Below are 27104 nucleotides of genomic sequence, written 5' to 3'. Positions count from 1 at the left end.
CAGCAGCAGCAGAGTCGAGCCGAGACCGGCCGGCATCGGTGCTGAGCCGAGACAGGCTGAAGAAAAGCCACATGATGCAGCATGTATGTCCAAAAACAAACGGTTCTTTAGAGAGCCAAAAATAGAGATCAATATCAATGCTTTCAATACCCTTGGGGATAGAAATTGTACTTGGGTGCTAAATCCAATATTCTAGAGATAAAATTTTATGCGCGATTTTCATAAATGGCGACAAAACTAACAGTGGATAATTTTTCTGATTTAACCGCGAAGCAAGGACGGAAATCTTCATTTTACTATCAGTTGCATCAACGCTCAGTAGGCAGCTTCGTCATTGATTCGTGTTTGTTTTGATCAGACGCTCGGCAATGCAGGCACGAACATCTCGCAGCATGCTGTCAAATTTCCATACCTTTTTTACCGCCCGATCCTCAATAGCCGATTGATAATCGAGCGTAAACATTGAATATCTACCGGGGCTGAAATGAATATTTTGAATTGCGGTTGATTTGCACCGATAAATGATGATTATTTTACTTTATATACTGAACAGATGCATATATTTTAGGAATCTGATTTCAAAATGTTGAATCCTTGCACTGCAGTTTGAAATGATATTCATATTTTGAGATTTCAAATTGAATATCAATGTGCCAAACTGAAGATTCATTTTGACACCGCACAAAACAACGCTGACACCGAAAGTCGACGCTTGCTGCTGTTCGTGCACATGCTGTCCTGTTCATTCGCACATTCAAATTCGGGAAAGACTAGCAACTTGATTGTGTGTTGGATGTCAGCTATTTGAGTGTAGTTATAATGACTTTTTCTGTCCCTGCCGCGAAGTGGACGAAGGACTTCGCTTGACCATGCCTTTAAAGATCCATAAGATGTCCAAATCTCTTACATAATCTTATTTGGATAAAAAAAACACCGATAACAGCTCAAACATTAATAAATTACATATCAATCGATTTTCCATCAAATGTTGGATTTTTTGGCATTGATAAAAAAATATGTAGATAAACATTGTTTGATACTGACCGCACACAAAGCGAACGTGACTGATCGTCCTATGTTACCAATTCTAAATCTTATCACCCAAAATCCCATGTCCGGGTGTTTCCTTCCTTCTACTACTAACAATATTGTCTCAGAAAAGAACACCCTACTTCCCACCTGAACTGCAATTCTAAGCTCGCTTGCCCGGCTTATTGGCCTGTATCTAGCGAAAAGTCCCTTTAGGAAATAGACGCCAGCAGCGAGCAACAAGCGTAAAAAAGAAGAAGCCCTTCTCGAACGCGTTGATGATGATGACGCTTTGGCTGACAAAGAAGCGGGATACAAGACACTAGCTGATTGGCCCACCAATTGGGAAGCAGAGAAGATTCAAAATAAGGTATAAAAGAAAAGTGCATTCGCTTGCAGAGCATTCAGTCTTTTCTATACCTTCACTAGAAATTCGCGGTTATTTGAAAAGATCGTTTTCTTAGTTTTTGCACTTAGCCGAAGCAAACAGCCTTTTTCAAGGCTCTAAGAGTTAAAAATAATGTTCTCCTTCAGTCGCTATCGCACGGATTAGAAGACTCTTCAGTGGAAGGGCTGAGATACAGTCTACATCCCCTGCTGAGCCAACTTGTGGTTTATTTCAGGCAGTCCTTCAGTGGGAAGGTTGCCACTGTCGAGGCTAATATTTCGTGACCGGACAGAAACTTCCTGAATTTTTTTTGAGTATTCTTGTTCGAGGTAGATTTGATTTCTGTGTCGGTTTGATGAGAAGATTTTGCCAAGGAATGGTATGCAACGCCGATTATGTATCCAAAATAGTTTATGTGAGAAATTTGGACATATTATGTATCTTAAAGGCATAGTCAAGTCAAGTTCTTGAAATTAACTAAAATTCACCTAATATTAAGTAAAATTTACTTAATTTTAAATAGAAACTAATTAAAAGTTAGGTAAATTTCACTCTACTTTTGTGAACATGAGATCACTTAACGTTGGGTTCCCACACTTTACTGCCCTTGTTGAGTGGTTTTACTCTTCATTTTATGACAACAAAGGGAAGAGGGAGGGAGATGCAAGAGAAAAAGAGTACCTAAATGTAGGTACTTTTTTCTAAGGGGCAAGCCAGAGTAAAGGTAGCCTCACACCTCGGAAATTTGGTTCGCGAATTTTCCCCATATGTAATTTTGCATATGCGATGTTTTCGGAATTTGGGCACGGAAAATAAAAATCCCGGCCCCCTTTAAAATACACGGGGACCAAATTCCGTCGGAAAATTTTTCCGAGGTGTAAAGGCTGCCTCACACCTCGGGAAAATTTTCCAGCGGATTTTGAGCCCCGTGTATTTTAAATGGGGCCGGGATTTTGATTTTCCGTGTCCAAATTCCGAAAACATCGCATATGCAAAAATGCATGGGGAAAAAATCCGCGAACCAAATTCCCGAGGTGTGAGGCTACCTTAAGGCAGCCTTAAACGCGACGCGACTCATGTAAAAGAATAAAAATCATTATCAACAGACTGTCAAATTGCACTGTCGCGTCGCATCGCACTCTGGCTTAACCGTCTAACCGTGTGTAGGGCACTGCACGGGCTGCTTTGTCTCTTTCTCGCTGCAAAGAAATTCGAAAACAACAAGGCCAGTAAATGTCAAATTCCATGAAGAACGAAAGAGAAAGAGATTCGTCCGTGCAGTGCCCTGTGATCGACAAAACCAAAGTTTGACTCGCTGCATCTTGGTAGGCGTGGTTAAATATAACAAATATTAACGCATTTCCCCAAAAGTACACGCGGCGCTCCTCACAGGAAACGACGCACCGCGATTTTTGCTGCCTGTATACTCGATTCTTATGGGGAGATAACATTGCGGCGTTTTCTAAGGTGCGGTTGTTCCTTTCGAATGTAGAACGCCGCGTGGAATTTTGTGCAAATGCGCTTTTGGAAACATTACAACAGCTGCGCGGTGTATCGTATTGACAGCACCCTACAATAACACATCACCGTTGTCAACGCCAAACAGTATAAAAAGCTGGTGTCAACGGGGCAAGAGCGAATTATTACAACGGATGACGTGACGAACGGATCTTATGGAGAACATCAAGTTTGCAGATTTATCAAAAGATCGATCGACGTGAAATTAATCAAGAAATACCAGGAGACAGTGGCGTAGTCACGGGGGTGGTTTTGGATATAAACCCCTCCCAGAGACAAGAAACATTTTTTTCGAACCCTCTCAAATAAAAAAAAAATTCAGAAATACAAAAGATCGGATCTGTTAGAGCGGATCCGGGGCTGAACTATAGTTTCGTCCCAGCAATAACCGAAAACGACATAATATGTGAAGAAACCCAACAGGACATCACTGCAAAGAGGGACAATGGTCAAGGCGACGGCGTGCAATTGCGCAAACTTGACATATTCAAGGTCACTCCTCACGGAATCCAAGTTTCAAAGTGCTCACGTTTTCGGGATCACACCACTCGATACGGAAGCAACGCACAACTTTTTTTTTAAACTTTATTAATGTGTTTTTTTAATCTACAGATTAAGTTCAACACTGACAACGCACAACTGTCATTTTTATTTCTTCACGCATGCTGCGACGCAGCAAAGCTAAATCAACAAAAATGACAGTTGTGCGCCGCCTCCATATCGAGTGGTGTGCCCCCGAAAACGCGAGCACTTTGAAACTTGGATTCCGTGAGGAGTGACCTTAAAGTCTTAATTCTTCGCACCGGATGATGAGGTGGTTTACAAAGCATTCGGATATTTTTTAAGCATCTTACTGTTATTTGGTTTTCTGATTTTTATTTCGAATATCGCCTAAACACGAATTGCTCTATGCACAAAAAACATCATCACTAGACCCTTGTTCAGTGTGCGTCAGTATTGGCGTACTTTTTCGCACTCGTTTGTTAGAATCTAAAATCGGTGAACACTTCCGTTTTACTTGCATTCGATTCGTTTTCCTAACACTATTCTGGGGAAACTAACGCTGACTATTGAAGTAATGCGTAATCACTTTCACCAACGGTTTTTCGTTGTACAAAGATCTACTTTGAACAAAGAAAACTTGGCTTTATGTTTCAAAATTGATTTCCAATTGAGTGTTCAAATGCTTTTCAGAAAGAAGTAGATTAAAAGCAATAACACATTTCGTGGGCATTCTAAACTATTCCCCTCAATACTCCATTGCACAGTGACGTCACACACGACTTTTGACAGGTACTGGTCCTGTTGTTTACAGACGACTTTATTTTAATTTTGAGATACTTCTATCATTCTTTGGATTTTCTGATCGATAATTACCTAAACTTATCGATAATTACCAATTTTTGAATGCGGAATGTACAGAATGTCTTCAACATCATGGACTATGTAGATTTAATTTGGATGAAAAAAATTCTAAGTCCGAAACGTAAACAACAGGACCAGTATCTGTCAAAATAGTGAGGTTAGGTTTGCTGCGCGCAATGACCTATAATTAAGAAAGTCCAACGTGTTCGTTGAGAGTTTTCGATTATTATTTGCCTAACTTACATTAATCACGACGACAACTATACGTAGGGAAAGTATACGAATCATTTTGATTATTTGTTCGAGTGGAGAAGCGATTGATGCGCTATTTTTCATAATGTTTGGCTGGTCAAAACTTAAAAAGCGTTATTAACTCAATACCTTTTCTGAAACAGAAATAACCTACTTACACACTTATTAATGCTTTGGAAGAAAACGCGCAACTAGACTTTCTCGATAATATGAATGTGATAAAGCTGCTATCACTGTAACTACTGAGATTCGATAAGTTTCTGAGTAGAAATGTTACATCGATCTGCAAGTCTGCAACACAGGGAAAAACTGCAAAGGTTCCAATATCATCGCCCACGCTACATGTCGAAGACTACAAGTTTGCTGCAACTACGTTCAATACTCCTACTTCAAATTCTATGAATTCAAACTGCGGTTGGTAATAGACTTGAAAAAAAATACTAATCACTCACGATTATCGCATAATTCAGTATTCCTACGAATTTAAAATTCGATTGGTTATAGTTCATATGCCTTTGGGCATTTGAATGAGTCTCACAGACGTTCCTAGACACGTGTTGGTGGTGTTCCCAGATATGGAATGCGTTTGGGACTTGGTGTGTTGCTAGTCCACTGTCGGCGTGGTATTTGCTGGCAATCAGAGTAGGAACGATCTGAATAAAAAGATATAGGAAATGTTTACTTAGAATTGTCTGAACATTCTTCAAATCCGAAAAGCATTCCACTCACCTCTAAACTTCATTCCCTGCGACTCGTTGATAATCGCCGTCAGTGCCGGATGCTGATAGCGGTCTCGCAACGCAGCCGTCCCATTCCCATTGGTGCTTCCGTTAATACTGCCGTTGCCGTTGTAGTGCTGCTGATAGTGCCCGTTGGTGTTGTTGTTAAGCCCATTGCAATGCTGTTGTTGCTGCTGCTGCGGATGGTAATGTGGCGACATCTGCTGTTGATGCTGTTGGTGATGGATGTTGCCGTTACTTCCGATGCTTCCCTGGTGCCCTTGCTGTGGATGGTAGTGATGACCGTTGGTGATGTTGTTGTTGTTGTATTTGTTCTGCTCGAAGAACTCAGCTCGAATCGATCTGATAGAGTTCTTATTTTCTTCGGTATTGTTGCGCGACCGCAAGATCTTCTGCTCCTGTACGCTGTATCTGAGAGTAGTAAGTTTAGATAACATTAATCACGTGTTCTTCTTGCTGGTAGAATGATCGTCCTTACCTCGAGCCATAACTGTTCATGTTGTTATTGTTGTTGTGGAAACCGTGGCGAATGCTGTTGGCCGGTGATACCAAAGTACCACGCGAGGAACTTATTCCGGTATCGGTGGTTTTATCTTTGTTGATGCTTTGGTTGTGATGGTTGTAGGCCGCAATCATGAACACATTGTCTCGACAGCTGGACGGACGGTGCGTCGAGGGTGGCGTGTCCAGTCCACTATCACAGGCCGAAAAGTCCAGATCTGTTAAAACTAGAAGGAGAATTTTGGATTCTGAATAACTGCTTGAGAAATTGATCGATAATAATATTACGTGAATGTCGATTGCTATCATTGCCAGATGGCCCCAATGGTCGCCGGTAAAGATCATCGTTGTCCCTGTATCGTCCTCCTCGTCTCAATTCCACTTCTTCGTCTTCATCGTTGATAATGTAGGTGCTATTGCCGTTGAGGAAGTTATCCGACAGTTTTTTGAGTGGTGAGTACGGGAAACCATTGCTGTAGCTTCCGTTGTGGCTATTGTAGCCATTCGATGAGCTTCCAATGAAGTTATGTCGTGCATTCGGGACTTTCTTCGGAGTCGATTGGTTGGTAAGCATTCCACTAATTAGGCCGTTTTCGTTGATGGTACTAAGATCGGGCACGGAATCCGAGTGCAAGAAGTGCAGATGGTGATGGTTGCTGGACGTTTTGTGGTGCCGGGACATGAGCCAGTCTTCAATCGCCCCGGAGTAGGTTCCACCGAGGCCAAGATGGTTGTTTTGCAGCGAGGTATGTGACACCGGAGCGGCAAGCGAGGCACGCGATCGGGGCCCCTGCGTCAGGCGTAAAGCACGACGACGTTCCTTGCTGCTCAGGGTGCACTCCTCCAGCAGTTCGAACCAATCCTCGAGCCCTTGGTCGCAGCGCAATAAGACGCGACCTTCTCGCGCACCGAGAAGCAAGCCAATTGCGCTGTACGACCGGCGGTTTAACCACTCGACCTTTTCGACGTCTACCAGTTTGATCTGTAATGAGAATGAGATGCATTTCAATTAATGGCAGTGAAGTCACATGTTTTTGAAAACGGTTAACTTATCAATATCAAATCAATCAACTTAGAGGCTGATAAATTGTCTTAGAATCATTGTTCTGCATTGATGGAAGTAAAAGCAATTTCTTATGCTCTGGCTGAGATTTAATATCGCTTTGTATGTAGTTGATCATACATTTTGCTTACAGTTTAATAATAAGGCTGATGCATTCTGTACTGTTCTCATAATTACCGCTCAGCTTCTGAGATGTACGGACTTGCTTCCGATTGCGTTCTTGAAAGTGTAGTGGTTAAAGTTCGAACGTGGTAAAGCAAACTGACCGAAAGCTCCGAAGAAGGCGAACGGTGTGAAACCTCCAATCACCAAACCGGTTGGCCAGTGTCCTGTTTCTCCACCACAAGCATCGCTGCACGACACGACTATCTGCAATACGCTCACTCCGGCACTACACAGCATGCTACCATATGCTACATTCATTGTACATTGACGTAATCCGTTCTAGAAAAACCCAAATTCATCCACCTAGTGATGGAGCCTTTCTCGTGTTATAAAAATAGTACTTTGGCCATAACTTTTGCACCCACAGTCCGATATGGCAAATTTTCAATAGGAAACGGACGGTAGAAGGGGCGAGGCCTAGCCCTCGTATGTGGAAGACATCGTACTTCGACGACGAAGTGTTTAAGGAAGCGCTCCGCCGCGAGCACAACACTCTCGGTCTGAGCGGCGAACAGCTGGTAACAGTACTCTCGCGTACATGCGAAGCCACCATGCCTAGGAAAGTCAACCCTAGGAATGGGAGGCCACCGGCTCACTGGTGGACTCAAGCAATTGCGAACCTGCGCCGCGCCTGCCTACGGGCACGGAGGCGGATGCAGCGAGCACGCACAGAAGAGGAGCGTGTTGAACGACGGGTGGCGTTCGTGGCTGCTAGAGCCGTTCTGAAGACCGAGATTAGATCAAGCTAAAAAGCCTGCTTCGAGGACCTGTGTCTAAGCATAGGCGTAACTAGAGTCTCGGTCTAGGGGGGGCCATGGCACCAGCTGGTGGGATGTAATTTTCAACGGCGATTTAAAGCACTGTGCGCATGGATTGCAATAGAAATTGTTTAACTAAGTTTATCGCTCATTCGTCCTAGAACTAACATTAAAAAAATCGCGAATAATACAATTGATTTCCAATGATGTTGTGATTGCTTCAAAACGCTGTGTCTGTGTTAACTTGTCTTCTCCATGTTACTAAATGTGGATAAGTGTGTAATCTAAGATTCAAGAATCTTCTTCGAATTATCTATAAATGAAATTCGATATGAGTATATTTCTGAAAGTTTTCAAGCATTTCCATGATTACTTAATGCATAAAGATCTCGATTTTTTTAAACTTGAAATTTTTGAAACTCTTTGGATGTGGAATAAATTCCACGAAATTTTGTCATAATCAATATAAGTATTCATGCAATTCCAAAATGTATGCTATGTGCTGAAATAGTTAAGTACCGATGAACACAAATTTGGAATCCTAAAGTGTTTTTATGAGTCATAAATTCCATGAGTCATAAAATTATGAGTCATAAATCAAATTCCAGAATAACATAGGGTTTTTGTAGTTACTGACGTTAGGAAGAGGCTTTATTATGGTTTTCTGAATAGGTGAGAGATTTCTCTGCAAAACTCAAAGAGACTTGAGAAGCAACCAAATCGATCTGAATTGTGCTGCAAAAGAAATGTTTTCTGATACGAACTGGTTTCTAAATCTTTTTTTTTTTTTATCCTAAAGAACAAATTCTAACTAAAGCAGGCACAAAAGAGTTTTCCGATGATCCTTATGAAATCGCCAAAAAATTGAATGGCGAACAAGATCTTTTGAGGATTATAAAAATATTTCTTTAATGCAATCTCTGTTGTGAGTTGCCTAAGTTTTGTCCTAATACTTTCAATGGAATGCGTTGTTGGTTTTTCTGTCATTGTAACAAAGATTCTTAAGTTTTATAATTTTATATCTTTCTGTGCCAGAATTATATAGCGAGAGCAAAAAGCTCCATAGGAATTCGATCAACTGTTTTGCGGCATACCTTGCGATTAACTCGAAGATTTATGAAAGAATGGTCGTTCGAAATTTCATTGACCGGATTTGTGTACATGTGCTCATTTTGATGTAGTTGCTTCAGTCTTTTTTGAAGCGGATGGTAGTTTAATAGAACAGAAATATTTATATCTTAATACAATTATGTTTTTATGTTTCTGCGACCAGAATGCAGAACAAATTTATTATTTTAAGCTAGCAACTGAATTAGAAGCGGCATTGATTTTAGCTTAAAAATCGAGAAAATGTTCCCGGGGGTCCAACTTAAATATTTCGATGCTTTGCTGAACAAATGGTCATAGATGTGATAACGCAACAAAAAATATATTTATAGAATTCATAATCAAAATTAAGAAATATGTAGGAAATATGTAAATGAAATAAAAACTGACTAAGTTGGAATTACTTTTCAAAATTTTCTGGGGGGGCCACAAGTAGGTCTGGAGGGGGCCAGGCCCCCCCTTATTTACGCCAATGCTGTCTAAGTGCCAACGCGAATCCATGGGGTGACGCCTATAGGGTCGTAATGGCCAAGACACGTGGGGCGATGGCCTCTACAGAGCGGTCTCCAGAGATGCTGGACAGGATCATCGCGGGGCTCTTCCCACGCCATGACCAAAGTCCCTGGCCTCACTTTGTGTAGGTGCCAGGGGTCAGGGTGGCCGACGAGGGAAAAGTAACTGTGGCGGTACTTGCGGGGATTGCACAGTCCCTTAGTGTAGGTAAGGCGCCAGGGCCGGATGGTATTCCGAACCTGGCCATCAAAGCGGCCATTGCTGAGGCTCCCGAGATGTTCAGATCTGTCATGCAGAAATGCCTGGACGAGGCAGTCTTCCCTGAAGCTTGGAAAGGCAGAGCTTGGTCCTATATGCCTGCTTGATACGGCGGGGAAGGTGCTCGAGAAGATCATCCTCAACAGGTTGTTGATACGCACGGAGGGTGCGGATGGTCTATCGAGTAACCAGTTTGGCTTCCGAAAGGGTAAGTCGACCGTAGATGCTATCTTGTCGCTTACCAAATCCGCGGAGATAGCTATCCAGCGTAAGAGGAGGGGAGTTCGCTATTGTGCAGTAGTGACTCTCGACGTGAGGAATGCTTTCAATAGTGCCAGTTGGGCAGCTATTGCAGATGCGCTCCTGCGTCTTGGAATTCCCGAGTACCTGTACAAGATTCTCGGAAGCTACTTCCAGAATCGAGTACTGGTATACGACACGGAGGCGGGTCGGAAGTGCGTTGACATAACCTCAGGGGTTCCATAAGGCTCCATACTGGGTCCGGTGTTATGGAACGTCAGGTACGACGGTGTCTTGAGGTTGAAGTTCCCGGTGGGGGTGGTAATCGTCGGCTTCGCTGACGATATTATGCAGGAGGTCTACGGCGAATCGATCGAAGAGGTGGAGTTGACTGCAGCCCACTCGATCGCAATTGTGGAGGAGTGGATGAGATCCAGGAAGTTAGAACTGGCTCACCACAAGACTGAGGTGGTTGTTGTTAACAACCGAATGTCGGAGCACCAAGCGGTGATAAGGGCAGACAACTGCACGGTCACCTCTGAACGCTCCATCAATCTCTTGGGGGTAATGATCGACGATAAGCTCACCTTTGGTAGCCACGTCAATTACGCCTGCAAGCGTGCCTCCACAGCTATAGTGGCATTGTCCCGGATGATGTCCAATAGCTCTGCGGTTTATGCCAGCAAGCGCAAGCTTCTGGCTAGCGTTGCTCTGTCCATACTGAGGTATGGGGGGTCAGCTTGGGGCACGGCCCTGCGAAGTTAGAAAGTACGTATAGGCTCATGTGCCTAAGAGTTGCGAGCGCGTACCGTACCGTGTCGCACGATACACTTTGCGTCATCACCGGTATGATGCCTATTGACATCGTTATCGGTGAATACATAGAGTGCTTCGAAATGCGCGGCACGAGAGGCATCCGTAGGACTGTCAGGTTGGCCTCAATGGTCAAATGGCAGCGTGCGTGGGACAGTTCCACTAAGGGTAGATGGACACATAGGTTGATACCGGAGATAGGTACGTGGGTCAAGAGGCGTCATGGGGACCTCACTTTCCCCACCTCATTCCGTGCCGATCGTTCGAACGAGCCAGACGTGTGTGCTATATCTCCTCGCGGATTGTGTTCGGTAGTGGAGTGCTATTGTGTGGTGCGTATCCTACCTACGGATCCAAGGCGATCACTGTCGGCGAGTGGAAGTAGCTGCTTCTGGCGACGCCAGTGAAGCAGGCTATTGTTACTGCTGCTACCTACAGCAGCAGCCGCAGATAAGTGGCAAAGATTGTTGTATTGTTCTCCCACAGAGTGGGTCTGATTAGAATAGTTTGAATTAGTTTTTTTATTAGTTTTTTTCTTATTAGTTAATAGTTATTAGTTCTTAGCTTGTAATAACTATACTCCCAACACCTTGCGAGGTGATAATGGAGGCGGAGACTGCGGAGGGCAGTGGGCCTCCCAAAGATGGTGGTCGCACACGATTCTACCATGCATCTTCTCCTGGGCCTTGGGTTGTTTACTTTCGGCAGAAAGTGAAAAGCCTAGATTTTCTCGGCATTAAGCGAGATTTGACGCGTCGTTTTCCGAAAACTGATTTCCATCAGGTAAATCGGAACAAACTACGCATAACCGCACCTACATACAAGGATGCAAACGAAATCGCTAAAGACAAGGCCTACAATGTTGAATATTTGGTTTATGTCCCCTCGCGGGAGGTCGAAATCGAAGGTGTGATCAACGCAGCGAGCCTGACTTGCAAGGATGTACTTGCGGGAAAAGGCCGCTTAAAGAATGCAATGGAGTCTACTGTGGATATTCTGGATTGCAAGGAGTTGCATTCAGCTACCATGGTAGATGGTAAAAGAGTGTATTCTAAGTCAGGTTCGCTTCGGGTGACGTTCGCCGGTTCGATTCTCCCAAAATATGTAGATATTGAAAATATGTTATTTCCGGTGCGTCTTTTTGTGCCGAGGGTGTTCAATTGTACCAACTGCAAACAGTTGGGGCACACTGCCGAGTTTTGCGACAATAAGCCCCGTTGTGGCAAATGTTTTGAAAAGCATAGGGAGGAGTCCTGTCAACAACAAGCTACAAAGTGCGCTTATTGTGGCATGGATCCACATTGCAAGAATGCCCGGTGTACAAAAAGCGCACCCAAAAAGTGAAGCGCTCGTTGGTACAGCGCTCCAAGCAGTCGTATGCGGAAATGGTTAAGTCGCAAGACACATCCGCCACAACCACCGCAACGGCTGCTATTTCAGCTGCCGTTCGAGTAAGTGATTACTACGATTCCATTGCCACTTGATGAATTGGACTCCGACGTAGCTGATATGGATGATTCTTCGGAGGTACACGTGCCCGAAAAGAGGAAGCAACCGTCTTCCCCGGGATCGCGCCGTAAGAGAACAAATGTCATCCATAAAAGCTTGCCAAAATCTGAAGGTAATGGGGGATTATTTAAAATCCCGAAGCAATCTGTCTTCACTGCTCCTTTGGATCCTAGTTGCAGCAAGACATTGCCGCCATTGCCTAAGCCCGATGTTTCCAAGAAACATTCGGTTAGGAGAATCAATGAAAGAAAAAATGCAATTCGCACTTCCAGAAAAAAAATTCCGTCCAAGCGAGGATTGATCTCCTTTAAGGACCTCGTGGACCGTTTTTTGAATTTGTTCAATATTCCGAATTCATTGAGGCCACTCATTGACCTCTTTATACCAACAGTAGAAAGTTATCTGAAGCAATTGACTGTTTCATGGCCCTTGCTTGCAGAAATTGTATCTTTCGATGGATAATACGGCCATGCAAGATACAATCACTGTGCTGCAGTGGAACTGTCATAGTCTGAAAAATAAATTAGACGTGTTCAAGTTTTTGATTCGCAATTCCGATTGCGATATATTTGCACTCTGTGAAACATGGCTTTCTTCTGAAGATGAAATCAACTTCCACGATTTTAATATTATTCGCCAAGATCGGGATGATCATTATGGTGGCGTTCTTTTGGGGATCAAAAGTGCTACTCCTTCTACAGAATTCCATTCCGACTGTTAATGGCCTAGAGATCGTCGCTTGCCAAATAAATGTAAAGAATAAAGATCTTTGCATAGCTTCAGTGTACATTCCTCCAAATGCCTCTATTAATCGTCGACATTTTTGGAGCGCAGTCTCCTCCTATCATCTCCAGTATTGATATTGGGTGATATGAACGCACATGGTATTGGATGGGGCGAAACGTATGACGATTATAGAGCGCCTATTTTCTATGATTTGTGTGACGATTTCAATTTGAATATTTTGAACACTGGTGAAGTAACTCGAATAGGACCAAATGGTCAACAAAGCCGTATTGATCTGTCTTTATGTTCAAATTCACTATCATTAGATTGCACGTGGAAGGTAATTCAAGATCCCCATGGTAGTGACCATATGCCGATAGTCACCACAATTAAGAGTGGCTATCAACAATCTGAGCCAGTTAATGTTCCTTTCGATCTCACGAAAAACATTGACTGGCAAAAATTTGCATCGGCGGTCAAAATTGGTATTGAATCAACTGATACTCTTCCCCCTTTGGATGAATATCGATTCCTTACTGAGTTGATTCAAAAAAGCGCACTAGAAGCTCAGAAACGACGCGTTCCAAGTACATCTGTCATCAGAAGACCAGCCACTCCTGGATGGGACGATGAATGTACTAAGTTGTATTCTGAGAAATCTGATGCCTTCAAGGCCTCCCGTAAACACGGAAGGTCAGAGCTTTTTGAAGAGTATTTGAGGCTCGAAAGAAAACTCAAAAATCTTCTCAAGGCAAAAAAACGTAGCTACTGGCGACGTTTTGTCGAGGGACTATCACGAGAAACCTCAATACAACACTTTGGAAAACGGCTCGCAACATGAGGAACCGCATTTCCACCAATGAGAGTGAAGAATACTCCAATCGATGGATATTCAACTTCGCAAAAAAGGTCTGCCCAGATTCCGTACCAGCAGAACCGCTATTTCGAGAATCAGTCACTGATCCCGGTTCATTGGGTGGACCATTCACAATGCTGGAACTTTCTATGTCTCTTCTTTCATCGAATAACTCTGCTCCGGGATGCGATAATATCAAATTCAATCTTCTGAAAACCTCCCAGATATCGCAAAAGACGATTACTTGACCTGTACAACTGTTTCATGGAGTACAACATTGTGCCACCTGAATGGCGACAGGTCAAAGTAATAGCTATTCAAAAGCCTGGGAAACCAGCGTCTAATCACAATTCATACCGACCGATTGCCATGCTATCATGCATGAGAAAATTATTGGAGAAAATGATCCTTTCAAGAGTCGACCATTGGGTCGAAGAAAATGCATTGCTTTCAAATACTCAGTTTGGATTTAGAAAAGGGAAAGGAACAAACGATTGTCTAGCGTTGCTTTCTTCAGATATACAACTGGCCTTTGCGCACAAGGAGCAATTGGCTTCAGTATTCTTGGATATTAAGGGCGCTTTTGATTCAGTTTCCATAGAAGTACTGTCAGACAATCTGCACAGTAATGGATTACCCGTTATTTTGAATAATTTCTTGTACAATTTGTTGTCAGAAAAACAAATGAACTTCACACTCGGCACTTTGACAACTTCCAGAACTAGTTACATGGGCCTTCCCCAAGGTTCATGTTTAAGTCCCTTGCTTTATAATTTCTATGTCAAAGATATTGACAATTGTTTGGAAGGACAATGCACGCTCAGACAACTTGCAGATGATGCCGTGGTCTCTCTAAGAGGTCCATGTGCAGCTGTCTTGCAAGGACCATTGCAAAGTACCCTGGATAATCTGACTGTTTGGGCCAGACATTTAGGGATCGAGTTTTCACCGCAAAAAAACTCAGTTGGTTGTGTTTACTAAGAAGCGGTATCCTGCTCAACTGAAACTCAAGCTGTTGAATGATGACATCAACCAATCTTTATCTTCTAAATACCTTGGGGTCGTGTTTGATTCCAAATGTACCTGGAAACTTTACATTGAGTATTTGATACAAAAATGCCGGAAAAGGATCCATTTTCTACGTTCTATCTCCGGAACATGGTGGGGTGCTTACCCGGAAGACCTCATCAAACTCTATAGAACGACTATTCTCTCTGTTTTAGAGTATGGCTCCTTATGCTTCCTCTCAGCAGCTGATTGCCACCTGATCAAATTGGAACGAATTCAGTATCGTTGTTTGCGTATTGCCCTTGGCTGCATGCATTCAACGCATAACATGAGCCTGGAGGTGCTTGCTGGAGTCACTCCTTTAAAGCACCGTTACTGGGAGCTCTCGCTTAGAATACTCATCAAATGTGGAACAAGTAACACACTTGTTCTAGATAACTTCGATAATATGCTTGAACTAACTTGTCGTTCAAGATTCCTTAGAGTCTATCTCAACTACATTTCTTCAGATCTTTGTCTTCCGTGTTATAATCCACCTCGAGTTCACTTCACCAACGACAGTTCCTCAATTGTATACGATCTGTCCATGAAATACGCTATTCAAGGAATACCAGATCATCTTCGACAAATATCTATTCCCTCACTTTTTTCTGAAAAATATGAACATGTCAATTGCAACAACAGATATTTCACTGATGGTTCTCGCATCAACGGATCCACTGGCTTCGGTGTTTTCAATGTAACTTCAACCACCTTCCGAAAACTTCAGGAACCGTGTTCGGTTTATGTTGCTGAGCTGGCAGCAATTAACTTCGCTTTGGGGATAATTTCCAATCAGCCCGTAGACCATTATTTCATCTTCTCGGATAGTGTTAGTTCTATCGAGGCACTCCGGTCGATGAAACCTGTTAAGCACGCATCTTACTTTCTTACAAACATAAGAGAGCAGATGCGTGTTTTGGTCGAAAGATCATTCAAGATTACCTTTGTTTGGGTCCCATCTCACTGCTCAATCTACGGCAATGAGAAGGCAGACTCGCTGGCAAAGGTGGGCGCACAGGAAGGTGAGGTTTATGATAGACAACTCTCGAGTAACGAGTTTTTCCCATTAGTCCGTCAGAGTACTCTTCAAAGTTGGCAAAGGAATTGGACACACAATGAACTCGGACGGTGGCTATTTTCCATAGTTCCAAAAGTTTCTGGGCGAGCGTGGTTCAGAGGTGAGGACTTAAGTCGAGGCTTCATTCGCGTGATGTCGAGACTTATGTCCAATCACTATTCACTAAACGCACATCTGTACAGAATAAACCTTGTCGATAGCAACTTATGTAGGTGCGGAGCCGGTTATGATGACATCGATCACGTAGTTTGGTTCTGCTCGGAAAATGACGCCTCCAGAGAGCGACTATTGGATACCCTTGTGGCCCGAGGTAAACAACCCTTCAGGGAAATTCGAGGTGTTTTGGGGGATCGTGATGCGGTCTACATGCAGGCCATTTATAGTTTCATTTGTGATTCTGACATCAAAATCTAATTTTTTTTTCTTCTGTCAAAGTTTTTTTTTGTACTGTCTCTGTCTCTATGTTCCGTAGATCTCCGTTACTCAGGCCATCCGGAAGACGCTCCCAGTAGAACCAATCCTCGAGCACGACGACACGCCACATCGTCCCTTACGCCAAATGCCCGGATCAGCAGCCGAAATTCCTTGATTCCGAATCCTAAGCCTCGTCCATCCTTTAATATTGTAACTAATCTCTAGTCACCACGAGTACGCTGGCTCCTATCCCTCTCTTACTAACTGAAAAAAATGACATTGATTGTATATATCACAAAGAAATATGGCTCCGTAAAGTGTTATACACGCCTGAGCCTACCAAATAAACGAACTTGGAAAAAAAATCACTTTCCCCACCTGACCCATGGCCTTACAAGCCATGGTTGCTTGAGACAGTATCTACACCGGTTCGGACACTCGGCCTCGCCCGAGTGTCCGGTGTGTGCAGGTTTAGGGGAAACGGCGGAACACGTGTTGTTCGTGTGCCCGCGTTTTCGCACAATGCTTGAACAATGCGTGACCACAAGCTTGCCACATGTGGTCTGGACACTACCCCGGACAGCCTAGTTTGGAGGATGTGTAAAGATGAAGTTGGTCGGAACGCCGTTTTATCGGCTATCGTCCAAATCGCCTCGGAGCTACACAGAAGGTGGCGCGTGGACTCAAGGATGGCTAGTTCAGGCGCAAATAAGAGGTGGTACAAGGGTTTGGAGTCGGCTTTATGGGTTATACCGGTACCCTGTAGTCGAACTCGAAAAACAACATGGTATCGTCGCTTTCGCGGCGTCGGTCAACCGGGCAGGTTCCGTGCCCGTGGTGGGAAAGGGGTCCTTGTCAAGGCTGGGGCAGGCGTAGGCACCGCGTCGGCAAGTCACTCCGTGTGTTGGCGAATAGGCCCTATCACAGAGAGGTCAATTTGCACATCATCATTCTTGATACCAGCCGTGCAGAGGGAAGCAGGCGCGAAGTCGACCATTCTCACCTTCCGAAGACATAGGGCGTGGTAAAGCCACCTGGAAAGCCGGCAATGCGCTGGCACGATACCATTGTGTTCTTCTAAAAAAGCGAGTCACGATGTTCGGTGCTGCAAGGACACGCAGCTAACCTCGAGGGTGCGTTGTCCACTGGCCCCCCTTTGATGCATTACTTTCTGGTTGTACCGAAGGGACGACGGGCTTGACGGCAATGGAAATGGTATAGCGGGTCGGGGATGTAGTCCTGCCTCCCTCGTTTGCTGATGGAGGTGGTCCCTAACCCCGCACTTCCTGAACGTCCAACCTAGGATGTCTGTTGAGCAGATTCCCCCTCCATTGCTTAGGAAAGAAAAAAAAACACACATACAGTCGAACTGAGTCGATTGGTATCCAGTATTTTGCGCTCGATAAGGGCGGCCGAATGAGTGCCTTTTTGACATTCAAGAGGTAGAAAATATTTACATATTTTAATCAATGTAGGCCTTGATTCATTGGAAAACATTGGCACTCATCTGTTATCAACAAATATATGTCAAATATGGCCCATTATATTATTCAAGGATTTGGTAATTCTCCTAGGGTAAAACTTCCAAAAGTCGTGGGTGTTCCTAAAGTTGCGGTAGTGCTATTTTTACAAAATTTACGTCTCAAACGCAGCAACCCATCTAGTCTACCAATTTGTTGACATGTCAATAGAAGAAATAACAGAAAACGGTTATGAATTTCCCGTAAAATCGGTAAAGTATCATTTAAATACCTTAAATTTTTCTCAGCCTTGCACCAATAGTTGCGGTAGTGTTCCCATAGTTGCGAGTCCCATATGAAAGCAATGAGATTCGCAACTATAGGAACCTGAATTAAAATTACCGCAACCATTGGAACACTGCACCAATAATTGGAGGTACCATTTTAGGAAACAATGATGGGTGTTGCTGCAATTAGCTCAGTTTTTGGATGAAATATAATGAATGACCTTTCATATGCACACTCGAGGTAGGTGGAATGAAGTATGGACTTGGTGTGAGCCAACAAATAGTGATAGAACGTGCCTAGTTCCTCCACTATTGGGTCTTTTACCCTATTAATTTTTGGTAATAATTTTATTTAACTTTCTAGCATAACTGCATCGACTATAGTAACCAAACGAAAAATACGGCGCGAGAAACAAACTTACGGCCTCAAGGACGGAGGACTCGATCGGTTATTCACTGGCGCCGGTTTATCTAACTCGCCGCGGGAACTCAGGCTGGGGCTTTGTAAGCGTCGGGGTCCGTAGATCGCAAACGGGAAGAACAAAGGTTTCCTGTGATGGTGTCTATATGCGATCCCAATGGTGGCCGAATCGATGCTAGGAAGGGTTAATGACTACCGGGTGGCAACCTCCAGATACGCGCACCACTATAACCGATCACCTGCACGGTTAGATGACTTTACCCATTAATGGGTACTATGTTATTGTTGATATTATTCCCACCGTGAAAAATTCACCCATTTTCTTGAAAAAGCGCCACTACCCATTTTAATGGGTAGTGGCGCTTTTCAAGAAAATGGGTGTGTTTTTGACGGTAGGAATAATATCAACAATAACATAGTACCCATTAATGGGTAAAGTCATCTAACCGTGTGCACTTCAGCTGCACGGAAAAAAACTCGACGCTAGTTTGGCCACAATAGTTCCAAAACTTTCCGTTTGGAAATTTGGGAAAATAAAATTCAATACAGCTCGTCACCGAAATATGTTTTTATTATGGCTTTTCAAAAATGCCTATTCTACTATTTTGATGCTTCTCGATTCACAGGTTCACGTCAACTACCTCACCAAGCTTTCACTAACTTCTTGCATCCTTGAACTGGATCAATGGATCTTGCCACCCACTCGGCAACCAAATGATGTCATCGAACATGATGCGTCCGAGCATACATCGACTGCCCGATGCGCATTAATATAAAACTAAACGACTTAACAATATGATATTTGTTGGGGATAGTCACGGACCTTTCTTCCCAATATTCTCCTTTTTCAAAGCTTGCAGTTTAACAAAAGATATTTTAGTTACTAGATAAAGATTGTCGCTGTCGTCGCTGTCCGGAACATCTTTTGCTGGCGAGGATAGGGGAGCTAAATGTCAAAGAAGGAAAATCCATACGATTTGACAGGTATGTACCACACATGTTTCGGACAGCAGAACAAAGGGAACAGTAGCGACAATCTTTATCTAGTAACTAAAATATCTTTTAGTTTAACCAACAACAATTAGTTGAAACTTCATAGCAATACCCAATTTTCCCATAATAATGATTTATTTGTTACAAGTCGTAATAATAATTATTTGTTACCCGCTAGTAACATGCTAGTGGTGCCAAGTTGGCCAAGGATCAAGTTAGATAAGTGGATAAACATGGGAAATGCAGAGAAATGCAAGAGGTGTCTAGGTACATGTAAATCAGTGATCATAATGCTCGAAGGTCCCCTTGCAGTATTGCTTGATATTAGTAAATCAAACCTGACACTTTTTGGATACCACCTCACCCAGGTATCTGCTTGCAGATTTCCTCTCCCATAAAAAGCACTCATTATAATCATTATACATTTCTCGATTTTCTGTGGAAAATATTCCTAGAAAATAAAATCATTATAAAAAAGCATGATTAAAGTACCAAACACATGAATAACGCAATTGAAATATTCGACATTTTGTTTGTTTGTTGATACCGGGTGAGTGCCAATATTTTTCAATGAGTCAAGGCCTGCATTGATTGAGATATGTAAATATTTTCTACCTCCTGAATGTCAAAAAGGCACTCACGCGGCCGCCATTATCGTGCGCAAAATACTGGATATTAGACCTCTTCATGTTTTCAAAAAGTATCAAAAATTCAACCGGTCAGCCCAGAATCACAATTCGCATGCTAAAATAAGTCTTCTGTCAAATTTTCAGCTAATTCGGATAAAATTTCGAGGTGGCTCAAGTCGATTTAGTGTTTTTGGGCTATTTTCAATTTTGAAAAAAATCTAACAAGAGATATAAACGTCGAAAACTATCGCAACAACCTCTATACGGAAGCTTTGGGTGTGCTCTACAAGTCTTGTGAACATTGCGATTCGTTCCGTTCACGTTTTGTCCATGTTAAAGTAATTTTCAAGCTTTTAAGTGCATAAAAAAACTGTTCCCCCCAAAAGTCGTTGTTCTACACAATTCTTGAGTTTATGACAAATGATTGCTAATTTATTGTATTATTATTCCTCTTTTTTCCCTGAAAATTCGAGTAATATAATTGTCACTGTGCGATTTATCGTTAAACTCTTAAAAATCAGAAGCTGAATATTTGTCATAAAATTGCACGTTAGGATTTCTTCAAACAAGTTGATCGAACAAAACATAAATCAAATCATATGATATTTGATGCTTACAACAAACAATTTCCAAATTTTGTTAATTTCACCATATGTCTGCATACTTTTAACATTGAGTGCATCGTAGTAACAAGTAAAATCGAAGCTTCTTTGTTTGAACAACTTGTTTAAAGAAATCTCAGCGTGCAAATTTATTACAAATGTTCAGCTTCTGATTTTTAAGAATTTAACGATAAATCGCACATTGACAAATATATTACACAAATTTCCAGGGAAAAAAGAGGAATAATAATAAAATAAATTGGAAATCATTTGTCATAAACTCAAGAATTTTGTAGAACAACGACTTTTGGGGGAAACAGTTTTTTTATGCACTTAAAAGCTCGAAAATCACTTTAACATTGACAAAACGTGAACGGAACGAATCGCAATGTTCACAAGACTTGTAGAGCACACCAAAAGCTTCCGTATAGAGGTTGTTGTAATAGTTTTCGCCGTTTATATCTCTTGTAATTTTTTTTTCCAAAATTGAAAATAGCTCAAAAACACTACATTGACCTGAGCCACCTCGAAATTTTATCGGAATTAGCTGAAAATTTGACAGGAGACTTATTTTAGCATAAGAATTGTGATTCTGGGCTGACCGGTTGAATTTTTGATACTTTTTGAAAACATGAAGAGGTCTACTGGATATGTAAGTCGGTCCTACGAAGGACCTCCTATCAAAAGCTCGTTTCTTGAGTAAACATTAGGGTGCCATTGAAAATCGACTTTTCGATTTTCAAAAACGGGTAATACTTAAAAGTTCTATCTTCCCGAAAAAAGTCCCTATGCCAAATTTCAGCTCAACTGGACTTCGTTCAGTATTTGACCAAAGTGTTCAAAGCTTGACTTTTTTGAACCACGAAATTTTTTATCTCGCTATTTTATGCATTTCTAAGACAAATGTCATAAAATAAATTTCGAAGTTCAAAAAAGTCATTTTTTTTTCAAGATAACACCAGATCTCGACGCTTCATGCATTTCTAAGACATTTGGCGTAAAAAATAAAAAATCGATTTCGAAATTTTCCTGTACCCCCCACCCCCCTTGGAAAATTTTCGTGGTTCAAAAAAGTCAAACCATGACCGCTTTGGACAAATCCTTAACGAAGTCCGATTGAGCTGAAATTTTACATAGTATAAGCTATTTTCACCCCTTTTTATGTAACACATCGAGTCAAATTTTTGTTCAATTAATAACATATTTAGTAATATTTTTGTTAAAACTAGAAGAGTAAGATTTAGTTAAAAATTTTGTTATTTTAATTACTAATGATACATGTTTTATAACAACCGCTGTTATAAAAATCTGCTGTAACAGATTAACAAGTTCTGATATAAATCTGTTACTATTTACTGGTCGGGTTGGTGTACTAGAAAGGCAAAAAAACTGCGAAAAAAATGTATGCGCGTATGGTAGACGGAGCTTTCGTTTTTGAAATTCAATCTGCTTTACTATAAGTCATAGTCAGTCCCGTAACAAGGTAGATCACTTTGACGTAGTGTGTTGCGGTGTAAGATCTACCAAACAGAGCCCTAGCTAAATCCATTTTCTAGCTAGGGCAATAAGTTGTGGTAATTAAGGATTCATCGTATTTAGTCCCCGCTACCAACAGCAGTCGCAGAAATAAAACATAATTAATGTTACCTTGTAGACAGTTGAAAGACTCGAATTCTTCTTGTTTGAGGCTAAACTGTATGCAGCGGAAACATCTTTTCAAGCAATTAGTTAAAAAAACCTCGGTACCCGGTCCTAGGCTGGACTGACTGCTGGAAAAATTGATTCAGGGGTTTAAAGGGCTCATTCACAAACATAACACCTTGGTGGTGGGTGGGTTGGTTTACACAATATTGCGTTACAGATTGTTACGCTTTGTGTAGATGGTTGGTTGATTTGTTCAGTTCTGTTACGGGTAACATTTATGATAACAAAATAATTTTAAAAACTAAAATGCTGATTAATTTGATATTCGACAGTATTATTATGTACTACTCGGTACTATGTAGAAAGTTGGTAGAGTTCACTAAAAATACTAATTTAGAATTTTTTGTGAAATTTTGAAAAGACGTTATGTGCCACAGTTGGGGGTGGATGTGTATAAAGGAAATGTTACAAACATGTCACAGTGGGGTGGATGGGTGCAGGTTCAAATTCGTTTTTTTTTGCGTTATGAAATTTGTGAATGAGCCTTAACGATGTACGTACTAACTCTTCTTGAACTGGTGAACAATGGTATTGAGAGGAACACACGGAAGTTTTTATTACTGAACAAATTCTCTTGCTTGAAATGGTCTTGTAGACAGAGCTAAATCCCGGGTTTGTAGCTTTACTGGTGATATTCTAGAAGCAAGACAAGGATGTGGCTAGGGCTCCGATGCATGGCCAAAAACAGTATTACTGTTCTGTTTTCTCAAGAAAGGATTGATTTCCTATTGATAAGGGGCGCGCCTTCAATGGGATTGCTCTCTGTGAAGGGTCTAAATAGCGGGACCTTGTCATGGTGCTCTTGAGAAAACAAAACAACAACTGTATCGAAACCGATACTGCATTGCTTACCAATAGTAATGGAGTAATTCGACATGCATTTAAACACTAAGGATACGGGTAACGCTACAATAGATCTAATAACTGGTCGCAGTGCCACACCTGAACAGGAAAAAAAAGTCATAAATTCCCGAAAATTAAGTACCTTTGAATAATCGGAGATCTACAGTGTTAGTATTTATATGACGACGAATTCTTATTATCAACCATGCGTCTCCATAGATGGGTGACGCATTCATAACCCACCAAGAAAGCCATGTGACTTGAATCAGTTCTGAAATCGATTTTTTTAATCAAACGATTAAATTATATTCAAACTAGATTTCCTTTATCGTATTTTTCCTCCTATGCTTGTATTACGTAAACTACGTCATAGACATGGGGCCCTCCTTAGCCGTGTGGTAAGACGCGCGGTTACAAAGCTTGACCATGCTGAGGGTGGCTGTGTTCGATTCCCGGTGCCGGTCTAGGCAATTTTCGGATTGGAAATTGTCTCGACTTCCTTGGGCATGAAAGTATCATCCAGAGTCTATTATATATAGAGTTACGCAAAGAGTGAAGCCAAATCTACCTATTGAACTGTCAAACCGTCTACCTATCGAGCAAAGTAAACAAATACTTGTTGGTAAGGCGGAAATATTGTTATCGCCTAATGATTATTATGGCGAATTAAAACGCATGAATTGAAATGTATTGGATTTGTTCTAGAAACAACTTCAAAACACTTCAATACACTCCCTCAATAAAGTAGCAACAAGAAACTCACGTGTTTGCACTCTGTGGGTGACTTGGTTATCGAATTAAAAAGCTTTAGAAGTGAACACTCCCGTGAAGTCACTTTAAGGGTTGAACAAACACGAAAGTTGCAAACACAATAACAAGAAGATCATTCAGAATAAGTGTAAGAAGATCCTCTTTGCGCAACTCTATATAATAGACTCTGGTATCATCGTGTTAGCCTCATGATATACGAATGCAAAAATGGTAACCTGGCTTTAAAACCTCGCAGTTAATAACTGTGGGAGTGCTTAATGAACACTAATCTGGGAGGCGGCTCTGTCCCAGTGTGGGGATGTAATGCCAATAAGAAGAAGAAGACGTCATAGCCATCCCGTGGTGCGCCAACCTACATCGCGCATGGACAATTTCCATTCTTCATCATTGCGATTAGGATTCCTTGGCTTATCTGTTGTTGTTAGGCACGACCGTAGCAATCGCAGCCCGAGTTTCTGCAACAACAACGCCGTATTGGTGATTCTGCAGATGAACCAGCAGCAAAAATCCTACCACGTTGTTGACGGGACCTGTCGACATCGGATGCACAGCAACTAAGGCGACGCCGATAAAGGCTGGAAAATGCAATTAAGCAACTTCTGCTCGCGATGTTCCATCCATATCGGCAGAGAATTCTGCTGTTCCGATTTCCCACAGCCTGTTCCTTTCTAAAGAGTTATAGGATGTGTGCCAGCCACCACAGCAGCATCGGAAAACGTTCCGGAATGTTTGTTCAGCGAAGTGAATATAAATTGATTTTAATTGATTTGCTACCGTCTCACGCGCTCGCAGACTGGGCTGTCTGACGACGTTCGGGTGACGGATTTTCACCATTTTCCGAGATCACATCAATCACCCAGAAACGTACGTTAGTGGAAGCAGCCGGCTGCGCCCTGTCGATTCTGGAGGAGATGACGTGCGGCTGAGGCGACGATGTATTTCGCGCACGTGGAACCGGTGACAAAAACCATCTTGAGCGGTTGATCTGTTCAATCATCTGTCTGATTATTCCCCGCGGAACGTTTTTGTGCGAATGTGGGAAGGTTGGTATATTATTTCTTTGCCGCCAACTTGCCAACTTTGCGAAAGCGGTTCCAGAAAGAAGTATGAAAGGTTAGCAACCGGGAGGTATTGGAGTGATTGGTTTGGAATATCCCACGAGGTTGGTTGGTTGTGCCGAAAGTTAGAAAATCATCCATTCAGAATAAAAACGGATAGGGTTGGGTCTTCTGTACTTCATCTCAAAGCTCCGATATTTATCCCACTAAAAACTAATCAATGAAAAGGAATTTAATTTGGTTCTTATTTTTGTGATTTTTTGTGGTTGTTAGCAAAAAGAAGCGACGAAGCTGGTGCTGTATTTCCTTGTTTCGCGATGAGATGAATATATGTTTAGTGAGATGGGAAACGGAACAGTTCCCCTACTTGTTCCGCTTTTAGTGAAAGGGTTTTTATTCACGGGATGAATAAAAAAGCATACAAATAAAGGAAAACCCGATCCATTTTGTCATATTAAAATTACCAACTGACGATCACTACAACGATATTTTTACGCCAATAATAAAATAATGGCAGCATCGACTTGCTTTCCGAACATGTGGATAACCACTCTGGCTCCCATGAATAACTCACATTGCCTTCACCACCGAAGTGTTAGCTTAAGACCGTCCATAAAACATGCTCACCGGCAGTTCATCTAAACGCTTCGCGATGATAAACGACCAAAACCGTATAGGAAACGATTCTGCTTAATGTATTCAACCATGGCTAACTCAAATAAGTGGTTCGCCGAGGAAAAACCCCTTGCGGTAATACTTTTTACAGCATTTGACATGTTGTTATGACCGCCGTGTTTACTTTTAGTGAAAATATATTTCATCGGATGAAAAATGTTTGCGTGTTGTCGAGGAAGCTATACTCCTGACGTAATGGAATGGAATTTCCGTAGATATTCAACAGTTTGAAAGTATTTCTAATGCACTTTGGGTACTTCGGGGGATAGAAATTCCTATGAAACCTTTGAGAATTACCAATAGATTTTACGATGGAAGGAAGTTTAAAATTTCTATCCGTTGGAAATTCAATTAAGCATGATCATTATGACAGTATAATTCGTAGTTTCTACTTCATGATTGTCTAGAACTAAGCTACCATTTTCAATCTACACGTTTCGAAAACTTATGCATTTTTAACATAACGATAACAGCGACGACTCCGGATTGCTAGATTAACCCACGTTGCTACTAGAGACCTCTGCATCTCCACAGCTGTACGGTAATATGTTAGCCTAAAAGGATATTTCAACGAGATCAACTTCAGTAAGCGATGCAATGCAATATGTGGGATGGGATTATATAAATACGAATTGAAAAAATCTCTATTCACAGTCATCCTATCCCAATTTTCGTTTAATTAGGGGAGGTGGGAAACGTTATAATTTGTAGGGGGAGATCCCCTGTGACGGACACCTAAGCCATTTAATGCGAAATTTAAATTAATGTCAGCCTAACGTACTGAGGGTCGTGGGTTCGAATCCCATCAAAGGGAAAGTGGTTACCTCCAATACATTTTTCAAATCAAAATCTCCACATGAAGTACATATTCACATCTGAGTTTTCAGAACAACATATAATAGTTTATGATTCATACGAACCACACACTAACTTTTTCTATTTCGAGCTCGGTAAAATTGGGCATCAAAACTGAACTTCGGCAGAAAATTTCGTTTATTACTAATTCTCAACAAAATATTTGCTGTATTTCGGCAACTGAAACGTCACTTTTACCGAGATCTCGACAAAAATTATGTTTGCTGAAACTTGGCGGTGTCCGGTTCGGGAAAATAAACAAAAAATGCTGAGATCTCGGCGAAAAAAATCAGTCATATTTGAGCATTTGAACATGCTTTTCGAAGATGTAGTTTGATGATGTATTTTGGTTAAAAATATTACAGTTCATAAAAGTATTTATTTATTACTAGACTAAGGCCGGAGTGGTCTGTGCAAAGGAGGCTGCAAAGTTTATGCATCGTTGGCCGTTGTCGTTCAATGC

General features: G+C 41.9%; 1 protein-coding gene across 3 annotated transcripts in view; it reads right to left on the bottom strand.

Annotated features, from left to right (window-relative positions):
- Positions 1-3791: 3791 nt before the first annotated feature.
- LOC134212494 (homeobox protein 2) overlaps positions 3792-27104 on the bottom strand; it is a 477571-nt gene continuing 454258 nt past the window's right edge. For all 3 annotated transcript variants that reach the window (XM_062690426.1, XM_062690425.1, XM_062690427.1), the window contains 4 exons: positions 6082-6775; positions 5771-6020; positions 5282-5703; positions 3792-5205 (listed from right to left, as the gene is read on the bottom strand). In XM_062690426.1, the coding sequence (XP_062546410.1) occupies positions 5099-5205; positions 5282-5703; positions 5771-6020; positions 6082-6775 (1473 nt within the window). In that variant the 3' untranslated portion in view covers positions 3792-5098. The remainder of the gene's footprint in view (positions 5206-5281; positions 5704-5770; positions 6021-6081; positions 6776-27104) is intronic.

The sequence above is a fragment of the Armigeres subalbatus genome, chromosome 2 (assembly GCF_024139115.2).
Source record: "Armigeres subalbatus isolate Guangzhou_Male chromosome 2, GZ_Asu_2, whole genome shotgun sequence".
NCBI lineage: Eukaryota > Metazoa > Arthropoda > Insecta > Diptera > Culicidae > Armigeres > Armigeres subalbatus.
Note: the sequence above shows the minus strand (reverse complement) of the source record. Positions and strands in the feature narration are given on the sequence as shown.